The 11,526-nt window shown below is 41.4% G+C and overlaps 1 protein-coding gene across 1 annotated transcript; it reads left to right on the top strand.

Annotated features, from left to right (window-relative positions):
- Window positions 1-4,509: 4,509 nt before the first annotated feature.
- DEFB129 (defensin beta 129) lies at window positions 4,510-7,336 on the top strand. The gene is made up of 2 exons (XM_058686403.1): window positions 4,510-4,567; window positions 6,709-7,336. Exons 1-2 carry the CDS (start codon window positions 4,510-4,512, stop codon window positions 7,152-7,154), a joined length of 504 nt encoding a protein of 167 aa, XP_058542386.1. The 3' UTR covers window positions 7,155-7,336.
- The last annotated feature ends 4,190 nt before the right edge of the window (window positions 7,337-11,526 follow it).

Here is an 11,526-nt window from a genome sequence, read left to right as displayed (position 1 = left end):
CTCGCGGTTTGTGGGGTTCGAGACCCACGTCAGGCTCTGTGCTGATGGCTCAGAGCCTGGAACCTGATTCGGATTCTGTGTCTCCCTCTCTCTCTGCCTCTCTCTCTCTTAAAAAATAAATAAACATTAAAATAATAATAATAATAATAATAATAATAATAATAATAAAAATAATAATAACAGTCATAAAGATGATCACCAAGCTCAGAAGATGAATGGATGAACAGAGTGGAAATTTCAACAAAGAAACAGAAAATATAAACAATTACAGAGTAAAAGTCACAGAGCTTAAGAATACAATAACTGGGGGCATCTGTGTGGCTCAGTCGGTTGAGCATCCAACTTTGGCTCAAGTCATGATCTTGAGGTTCATGAGTTCAAGCCCCACATTGGGCTTGCCGCTGTCAGCCTGCCAGCACAGAACCCACTTGAGATCCTCTGTTCCCTCTCTCTTCCCCTCCCCCACTTGTGCTCTCCCAAAAAATAAATAAATATTTGTTAAAAAAATAATACAATAACTGAATTGAAAAGTACAATGGGTGGGGGGGTTGACAGCAGACTAGATGCAGTAGAAGAAAGCATCGGTGACCACAAAGGGCAGTGGAACTCACCCAATCAGAGCAGCAAAAAACAAAAAACAAACAAACAAACAAACAAACAAAAGAATGATAAAAAGAGCAGAAAACTTAAGGGACTTATAGGATAATATCAAGTGAACCAACATTCACATTATAGGGGTCTCAGAAGGAGAAGAGACAGAAAAGGGGGCAGAAAACTTATTTGAAGAAATCATGACTGAATATTCCCCTAACCTTGGGAAGGAAACAGACAATCAGATCCAGGAAGCCCAGGGAGTTCCAAAAAACATGAACCCAAAAAGACCCACCCAGGCACATTATAATTAAAGTTTCAAATTTTAAAGACAAGATGAAAATCTTAAAAGAAGCAAAAGAAAAACAACTTGTTACATACAAGGACTCACCATATGACAAAATGAGCAGATTTTTTCAACAGAAACTTTACAAGCCAGAACAAAGTGGCACAATATATGGAAAGCACTGAAAGAAAAACTGCCAATCAAGACTACTCTACCTGGCAAAACTGTTCTTCAGACTTGATGGAAACATAGAGTTTTCTAGATAAGCAAAAGCTGAAGGAATTCAACGCAAGTAGACCAGCCTTACAAGAAATGTTAAAGGGACTTCTTTAAGATGAAATGAAAGGGAACTAATTAGTAACAGGAAAACATGAAGGTATAAATTTCACTGGTAAAAGTATACAGTAAAATTCAGAATAATTTAATGTTGCAAAGGTGATAGGTTAATTACTTGTAAAGCTAGTATGAAGGTTAAAAAACAAAAGGAGCAAAATAACTTATGACTATATTATGAGGCCAGCATTACTCTGATACCAAAATCAGACAAGCATATTGTAAGAAAAGAAAATTACAGGCCAATATCCTTAATGAACAGAGATGCAAAACCCCTCAATAAATTATTAGCAAGCCAAATTTCAGCAACACATTAAAACTATCATACACCATGATCAAGAGAGATTTATTCCAGGGATGCAGGATGGTTCAACGTCTGCAAATCAGACGTCATGTGACTCAATAAAAGATAAAACTCATACGGTCATCTCAATAGATGCAGAAAAAGCATTTGACAAAATCCAGCATCCATTTATAATATAAACTCTCAACAAAATGGCTATAGAGGGAACATACCACAACACAATAAAGACCATATATGACAAGTCCACAGCTAACATCATGCTCAATGGAGAGGAGCTGAACTCTTTTCCTCTAAGATCAGGAAAAGGACAAAGATGCCCACTCCCACCACCTTTATTTCAACAAAGTATGAGAAATCCTAGCCAGAGCAATTAGTCAAGAAAAAGAAATTAAAGGCATCCATGTGAGAAAAGGAGAAAAACTGTCATTATTGGCACAGGATATATTGTTACACAGAAGACCCTAAAGACTCTACCAAAAAGTGATTCAGTGAAGTTGCAAGGCACAAAGTCAATACACAAAACTCGGTTGTGTTTCTAAACATGAATAATGAACTATAGAGAAATGAAGAAAACAATCCCATTTACAACTTCACCTAAAAGAATAAAATAGCTAGGAATAAATTTAACCAAGGAGGTGACCTATACTTTCATGACCCATACTGAAAGTATAAGATATTGATGCTAGAAATTGAAGGTGACACAAATAACGGAAAGATATTTCATGCTCATGCATCAGAAGAATTAGTATTGTTAAAACGGACATACTACCCAAAGCAGTCTATAGATTCAGTGCAGTCCCTATCAAAATTCCAATGGAATTTTTCACAGAAATAGAACAACCAGCCCTAAAAGTTGAATAGAACCACAAAAGATCCCAAATAGCCAAAGGAAATTTGAGAAAGAACAAAGCTATAGGCCTTGTGCTTCCTTTTCTCAAATTACATTACAAAGCTATAGTAATCAAAACAGTATGGTCTGAGCCTAAACCCAGACCCACAGAACAATAGAACAGAAGAGAGAGCCCAGAAATAACACTCACACATATATGGTCAATCCATTAATGACAAAGAAGCCAATAATATACAATAGGGGAAGGACAGTCTCTTCAATAAATGGTGTTGGGAAAATTGAACAGTCACAAAAGAATTCGCAAAAGAATGCAACTGTACCACTACCTCACCCTGCACACAAAAATTCACTCAAAGTTAAAGACTTGAACATAAGATCTGACAACATAAACTCCTAGAAGAAAACATAGGCAGTAAGCTCCCTGACATCGGTCTGGGCAGTGATTTTTTGGATTTGACACCAAAAGCAAAGGGAACAAAAGCAAAAACTAACAAATGGGACTACATTAAACCAAAAAGCTTCTGCACAGCAAAGGAAACCATCAACAGAAGAAAAAGGCAGCCTACCAAATGGGAGAAAATATTTGCAAATCATGTATCTGATAAGGGGTTAATATCCAAAGTATATAAAGAACTCATACAACTCAACAACAACATATCTAATTACGTATGGATAGAGAATCGATCCATTTTTCCAAAGAAGACATACAGAGGGCCAAGCGGTTCATTAAAAGGTGCTCAGTATCACTGATCATCAGGGAGATGCAAATCAAAATCACAATGAAATATCACTTCATGCTTGTTAGAACGGCTATTATCAAAAAGACAAGAAATAACAAGTGTTGGCAAAAATGTGGGAAAAACAAGACCCCTAATGCACTTTTGGTAGGAATGCTAATGGGTGCAACCACTGTGGAAAACAGTATGGAGAGTCCTCAAAAAATTACAAACAGATCTATCATATGATCCAGCAATTCCATTTCTGGGTATTTTTCGGAAAGAAACAACAACATTAACTCAAAGACCTACATCTACACCGCCCCCCTGTTCATTATACCATTATTTACAGTAGCAAAACATCAAAGCAACCTTTAGTGTCCACTGATGAATGAATGGATAAAGAAAATGTAGTATATATAAAATGGGCCATAAGAAAGAAAATACTGCCATTTGCAACAACACGGATGGACCTTGGGGGCACTATGCTAAGTGAATTAGGTCAAGACAGAGAAAGACAAATACCATATGATCTCACTTATATGCAGCATCTAAAAATAAATGAACTCATAGATACAAAGAACAGATTGGTGGTTGCCTAGGGTAGGGGGAGTGAAGGGGGGCAAAATGGGTAAAGGTCATCAAATGATACAAATGTCCAGTTAGAAAATTAGTAAGTCCCAGGGACATAATGTACCACATGGTGACTATAGTTAATAATATTATATTGTATATTTGAAAGTTGCAAGACAGTAAATCTTAAAGTGCGGTGATGGATGTTAACTAGACTTACTGTCATAATCATTTCACAATATATACAAATATCAAATCATTACGTTGAACACTTGAAACAAATATGTTACGTGTCAATTATATCTCAATAAAAAAGTTCGAGTTATGCCAAGGGGCGCCTGGGTGGCTCAGTTGGTTAAACAACTGACTCTTGATCTCGGCTCAGGTCATGGCCTCATGGTTGGTGAGATTGAGCCCCACATCAGGATCTGTGCTGACAGCACGAAGCCTGCTTGGGATTCTCTCCCTCTCTGTCTCTGCCCCTCCCCTGCCAGCTCGTTCTCATTCTCTCTCAAAATAAATAATTTCTTTTTAAGTTATGCCAAGAGCTGCCCCCAACAAACTCATTCAACATACATACACCGAATTATCACGGTAATCCAGTGCCCATGCTAACCGGTGGAGATGCCAGCACTCATATCTTATATGTCTTATGTTTCCCCCAGGATCAAGAGCAGAAGTATGTTGCACAGAAGCGTTCAGGAAAGCTGTTCTCAGACAGAATCAGTGAAAATACAACTGCTGTGAGCCGTGGCTGCACTTCACAGCTCATAGCCTCAGGCCATGAAGAGGCCAATAAAGGCTGGAGCCCAAGAACTCCAGCCCAGATCGAAGGCTTCCTCTCTAGCACCCAGCCATGAAGCTCCTTTTTCCTATCTTTGCCAGCCTCATGCTACGGTACCAGGTGAACACAGGTAATGTGGAATCATGGGATTAAAAGGGGTCGGTGTGAGGAAGCGGGGATTTGGCTGTCCATGACAATGAGAACCCAAGTAATGCTGACAGATGAGATGCCCAAACAGATGGCTGAAGAGTTTGCCTATTGCCTCAGTCATGCACCGTCCCCCATACATCCCCATAGGCCCCAATCCTAGACTCTGCTGATAGGGATATACACAGAGCTACAGGAAAGCAGGGTGTTTTCTGTGTGTGCTCAGAAACTATCCAACATGTAAAGGCTGCCTTCCTGCCCTCTACATAGCTATCATCTGGGACTCAGCCAACTCACCTCATTTGTGCTCTATTTCTAATTTAAACCATCTTTTGAAGCAAATGTTCATATCAGTTTATACTCTGGTGTAATACGAAGTCCCTTCCCTTGTGCTCAAAACATCTCCTCTAAGGATCCAGTAAAAAGGTCTCTGTTCTCCACCTCAACTTTTTCAGATTTGTAAAGTTTCATCCCTTTTCTCAGTCTTTGTCTTCTCGGAAACTGCCAAATCACTCATCAGGGCATCTAGGAAAGCATTGTGGCAAAATGCTAAACCAGAGGACTGAGTGTTGTTTTTTCGAAAGAAAAGAGAAGCGTTAAGACTTGTTTCAGAATACAAGAATCACCCAGATATTTAGAACAACTGGCAATGGGTCAGGGAAGGGAAAGTGAAAGAGTCAAGATATTTTTAATGTTTTTACCTTGGGACCTTAAGAGAAGTAACATAAGCAGGTATGGCCGTGTTGTCTTGGGTAAAGTCATTTAGCCACTTTGAGCCTCAGATTCCACATGAGTATAGCAGGTTAACCCATGCAGCTGCTTGAAATATACGAAGTTTACTGTTTTGTCTCTGGAGAGAAAGGGTGTTGAAATGTATGCGAACATTAGGTGCTACATAAGCCTCTTACTATTTATGGAAAATCAGTTGAATTGGTAAGATTATAGAGCAAGGGAGAACTTTCCTGAGTCAGAAAAAAAGTTGAAGACATTGGGACGAAAAAAAAAAATCAGGTGAAGATGAGATTCTAAACAAAGCAGAGAATGTAGGGCTATAGATAACCATGTGGGAGTTACCTTGGTAGAGATGAGACTATGGCTATGATTATGAATAAGGGACATTGTCTGAGGGACAGAATGTCCAGAGAGGCTGAAAATGATGAACACTACGCCCGAGGAACCACAGGTCAAGCAAGAGTCAAGGAGAGTGAAGTCATGGACCACTGGGTTTGGCAAGAGGTCAGCTCTCCTGAAAGTCCTATTGCTGTCTTTTGAAATTCTTTCTTGGATTAGCTTTATGACAGATTTTGCTCTTGTAGGTATTTCCTAGGATCAGGAGGAGAGACAGTGATGCCCTGTAAGTGTCTAAGATGCTAAGTGGGGGGTCTAACATCATATCCTGGCGGTGCCTGGGTGGTTCAGTCGGTTAAACGTCTGACTCTTGGTTTCAGCTCAGGTCATGATCTCACGGTTGGTGGGTTCAAGCCCCACAGGGGACTCTGTGCTAACAGCGAGGAGCCTGCTTGGGATTCTCTCTCCCTCCCTCTCTGTCCCTCCCCTGCTCATGCTCTCTCTCTGAAATACATAAACTTTAAAAAATATATTATAAATAAATAAATAAATAAATAAATAAATAAATAAATAAAATAGTATGCTAAAGCAAAAAGTTGTGTTTCCCTTTTTTCCCTTCCTCTACGTGCCCTAGATTTTTGGATTTCAGGGGTGTACAGAGATTTTCTTAGCCTGCCAGGGACTTTCATCAACATCCCTAACACTGCATTTAAAACTTGGCATTAATAGGGGCACCTGGCTGGCTCAGTCGGTTAAGTGGCCGACTTCGGCTCAGGTCGTGATCTTAGGGTGCATGAGTCCAAGCCCTGCGTTGGGGTTCTGTGCTGCCAGCTCGGAGTCTGGAGCCTGCTTTGGATTCTGTGTCTCCCTCTCTCTCTCTGTCCCTCCCTTGCTCACAGTCTGTCTCTCTCTCCCAAAAATAATAAAATAAAACATTTTTTTTAAACACTTAGCATTAATAAACAACCTCTTACTCTATTCCTCTCCCTCCAGCAGTCTTAATATCATATCTAGCTATTCACCTTAGCTCAATGGTTTCTTCTTTTCTTTGTGCAGAGTACTTTGGCTTGAGAAGATGTTTAATGGGTTTTGGGAGATGCAAAGACTACTGTGCCGTGGGTGAAACGGAGATACAGAAATGCAAGAAGAGGAAATGTTGCATTGGACAGAAAGTGGTTCAAATGATAAAAAACTACATGCAAAATGAAATGTCCCACACACTTGAAGGGAACTCCCAAGAACACCTACAAGTTACCAAGAATTCTGATGCTTTGATACAAACAAAATACCAAATTTTATCTCTTCTCCCCAGAACCAAAAGCATCAGCCCTTTTGCCAACGTCCACCCCCTCCTCATCCCAAATGCCACCACTGTAAACTCAGCCATCACCAACCCTACGACCTCATGCAAGATCACATACACTCCAATTTCTGCCAAGAACGACACCACAGAAAGCAGAGATTCGGCCAGTGACTCCTCACCACCAGCACCCCCGCCATAGACACTCTCAACACCATGACTGGAGCCGGAGGAAGCAGATGAGCAGAGGAGTCTTTCCCTTAAAACACCAGGTTCCTCTCCATCTTTGCTGGCTGTAAAATGAAACATAGGACTGTTTCCTCAGTCATTAGTCATTCAATAAATACCGTTCAATCACCTACAGTTTACATAATGTTATCGTTCTCACGGAAACCTCACAGAGGAAACAGAGCTAGAGAGGAATGGAATTTTAGTTTGCACGCCCGGGAGAAAGTGAGCACTGAACTTGGCTCACGGATAGCCCAGATTAGGCCTCTGTAACAAGGATTTATGGTTCTCATCTGATGCGCCTTTCTTGAGGTAACAGGACAAAAAAAATATATCGTCATTATTTTCTTTTTTCATAGGTTTTTTAGAAAAGGCCCATATGCAAGACAGAATGTGGGCAGACTAAGTCTACCTTCCCCGCAGAAGAATATAACCTAATTCATGGAGCCATTAAAAATTTTTTTTAATGTTTTTTGTTTTTTTCTTTTTTTTTTGAGACAGAGAAAGAGCATGAACGGGGGAGGGTCAGAGAGAGGGGCACACAGAATCTGAAGCAGGCTCCAGGCTTTGAGCTGTCAGCACAGAGCTCATGGCGCCATTTAAGATAAAAATCTGGGGGAACAGGGGAAGGGAGGACGGCTAAGGGAGAAGGTGTAGGACTTCTACCTCTGGGCCAAGACATTTCAACAAGATTCCCAAGGGGACGGACAACAGGCGATAGGCAGAGTGGTGCCTCCAACAGATGCCAGACCACAGATGCAAGCCATGTAGGTAATCGAGAATTTTCTGGGGCGCCTGGGTGGCTCAGTCGGTTAAGCGTCCGACTTCGGCTCAGGTCATCATCTCGCGGTCTGTGAGTTCGAGCCCCGCGTCGGGCTCTGTGCTGACTGCTCAGAGCCTGGGGCCTGTTTCAGATTCTGTGTCTCCCTCTCTCTCTGACCCTCCCCTGTTCGTGCTCTGTCTCTCTCTGTCTCAAAAATAAATAAACGTTAAAAAAAAAATTAAAAAAAAAAAAGAATTTTCTAATAGCTCCATTTAAAAAAGTTAAAAGAAACAGATGAAATGAATATTAATAATACATTTTATCGACCACAGTAAATCTAAAACATTATCATTTCAACATAAAAATCAATATAAAAATGATCTGAGACATTCTGTATTCTTTTTTTTTTTCTTTTTTTTACTAAGTCCTTGACATCTCATATGTACATTACCATTACAGCACATTTCAATCCATACTGGCCACATTCCAAGTGCTCAAGAGTCCCATGGCAACCGTACTGGACAGCATCAGGTTAGAGAGTTTCAAGGGCACAGACTAGTAGCTACAGAACTGGTAAGCGAAAGGGGATGGTCCTACTCAGAAGACAGTGATGTTTCTGAGGGCTGTGGTAGAGAATGTAAGAAATTCAGATCTGATGCTCTTCAGCTAGCCTTCTAGTTCCAGCACTTTTTAGCTGTTTGGCTTTGAACAGATCACTTATCCCTATACGAGCATCTGTTCAACCATTCACAAAATACAGATGTAAACGTCACATTACATCCCAGAATCTGCTTCCTTCGATCCCAGGTCACACTCCCTTCCTCTTATTGCCCAAATTACAATGGCACAGACCCCCGCTCCAGGTTTGCAGCACGGTCCTCTCTGCTACCTAGCACCTCCTTCAGTTTAAAGGCCACTTTTCCCGGGGCGCCTGCGTGGCTCAGTCAGTTAAGCATCTGGCTTTAGTTCAGGTCATGATCTCAGTTTATGAGTTCAAGCTGTGCATCGGGGCTGTCAGCACAGAGCCTGCTTCAGAGCCTCTGTCCCCTTCTCTCTGCCCCTCCCCAGCTTGTGCTCTCTCTTTCTCGAAAATAAATAAACATTTAAAAAAATGTTCAAGGCCACTTTTCCTTAACCGGTGGATTCTTTACCACAGTGTCACCCTGATGGAGGCAAAGATTTTCCCACAGTCTTTTAAAACTATGTTCCTGGAAGTTTTCGTGCAACATGAAAGAGATGCCACACAAAGAATAGGTTCAACTCTTGCTACAATTCTGAAGAATCCTAAGTATATCTCGTGGGCATTAGATTTCCTCCCTGCTATAGCTATTTGCCAAACTCTCGAACATCCAGCTTACCTTCCCACAGTTGGAGTGCCCCCTTCATTATCCCTCAGGAAAAAGAGAAATTTCTTTCTCATCTAAGTTTAAGGCCTCCTTTTGAGTCCTATCATAGAAGTCACCCGTCTTCTCAAGATGAATAATACTGGGGAATATCCTTCCCCATCGACAAGCCAAGGAGGAAGCTGCAGCAAAAACCAAACCTGTCAACACCTTGATCTTAAACTCCAGCCTCCAGAACTGTGAGAAAATACATTTCTGTTGTTGAAGCCATCCAGTCTGTGGTATTTTGTTATAGCAGCCCCAGCACACTGATACGGCCCATAAAAGAGATGACATCCTTGGGGGGACCTGGGTGGCTCAGTCAGTTAAGCATCTGACTCTAGATCTTGGCACAGGTCATGATATCATGGTTCATGAGTTCGAGCCCTGCATGAGGCTCTTGCTCTGCCCCTCCCAGCTCACTCTTCTCTCTCTCTCTCTCTCTCTCTCTAAGTAAATAAACTTAAAAAAGAGAGAGAGAGAGAGAGAGAGAGAGACGATATCCTTTTCTTCCTCCTTGCTAGGTAAAAAGACGTAGGAACCACAAGTACCTCTTAGAATACCCTGAGCCTTTGTTCTGGGTTTGTCAGTCACTGGCTCTGGGCAAGGCCGAGCAACCTTACTAGGATTTTTATACTCAAACCCAAGATCTCAGTGGATATCAACTGTAGTCAGATGTGACTGTTTATTGTTAATTATGAGAATAAGGCCCACAAAAGCATAGTAGAAGGCAACAAGCCTGGAATGATTACTTAATTGTTGTCAAATATTTGGATTTTTGCACACAAACTGGCTTTGAGTTTACCAGTAAATCAAAAATTGCTATGGCGGTGTGGGGAGCAAGGGTGGCTCGGTTGGTTGAGTGTCCGACTCCTGATTTCAGCTCTGGTCATGATCTCACAGTTCATGGAATTGAGCCCCACATCGGGCTCTGTGCTGACAGTGTGGAGCCTGCTTGGGATCTTCTCTGGCTCTTTCTCTGCCCCTCCCTGGCTTGTGCTCTTTCTCTCTCAAAATAAATAAATAAATTTTAAAGAAGAAAGAAACTTAAACAGTTTTCATGCTGCAAATTGACTTAACATGACATTATTACCTAATTGTTTAATTAGCATGGCCACCACTTCTAACTCCTCTGTATTCTTTGCAAACTACACTTTCACATTCACAGCATTTGCCTTACTTCAGACATTGTGGTGCATACTTGTTAAAAAAAGGTAAGGAAAGGGGCACCTGGGTGGCTCAGTTGGATAAGCATCCAACTTCGGCTCAGGTCATGATCTCACAGTTCATGGGTTCGAGCCCTGCATCGGGCTCTGTGCCGACAGCTCAGAGCCTGGAGCCTGCTTCGGATTCTGTGTCTCCCTCTCTCTCTCTCTATCTGCCCCTCTCCCGCTGGTACTCTGTCTCTCTCTGTCTCAAAAACAAATAAAAAACATTAAAAAAAAATTTTTTTAAAGATAAGGAAAAACATAACACCCAACCTCATGGCTTATGGGTTATTTTGGTCTTGTAAGGATCTGTTTCTTTATATTTCAAATAATGACGTTAGAATAGAGTTGTATGTTGAAGTTCACGTATTAAATTGTTCTCAAAATCGGGGCACCTGGTTGTGTCCGACTCTTGGTTTCAGCTCAGGTCACGATCTCACGGTCTGTGGGTTCAAGCCCCACATCGGGCTCCACGCTGACAGCGCAAAGCCTGCTTGGGATTCTCTCTTCCCTCTCTCTGCCCTTCTCCTGCTCTCTCTCTCTCTCAAAATAAACTTTAAAAAAAGTTTTAATAAATAAAAAATAAATTATTCTCAAAATCGTGTATATGTAGATTACATCTGTGAGTTTTAAAGAAAAATAATCACCCTTTCATATTAACTAGTTAACCTAGAATGTAAATTGGGTATGATTAAGCTACATTAATTTCTTTTTTGTTTATTTTTTATGTTTATTTATTTTTGAGAGAGAGACAGAGACAGAGTGTATAGATGATGAGTGTCAGAGGAAATCTTTGCTACCAGAGCACCCCTCCTCATCCCCATCACCCCCCCCCCCCGACACATCCGCTATCTCAGCCCCCAGCCCCCCCACCCCCACCCACATCCCCTATCTCAGCTCCCATCCCCCACCCCTATCGGGGCAGATTATCTCCTCTTGCTCGTTGCCCTGCTCTCTCATCCAGGCGATCTAGGAGTCTGCAAGCCTACAACC

Source organism: Neofelis nebulosa, chromosome 9 (assembly GCF_028018385.1).
Source record: "Neofelis nebulosa isolate mNeoNeb1 chromosome 9, mNeoNeb1.pri, whole genome shotgun sequence".
NCBI classification, from domain to species: domain Eukaryota; kingdom Metazoa; phylum Chordata; class Mammalia; order Carnivora; family Felidae; genus Neofelis; species Neofelis nebulosa.
Note: the sequence above shows the minus strand (reverse complement) of the source record. Positions and strands in the feature narration are given on the sequence as shown.

Excerpts from the sequence above, each read along its gene's own strand:
- DEFB129 (XM_058686403.1), top strand. The coding sequence starts at position 4,510 with ATGAAGCTCCTTTTTCCTATCTTTGCCAGCCTCATGCTACGGTACCAG. Across the intron at positions 4,568-6,708 it reads ACGGTACCAGGTGAACACAG|AGTACTTTGGCTTGAGAAGA; the intron begins GTAATGTGGAAT and ends TTCTTTGTGCAG.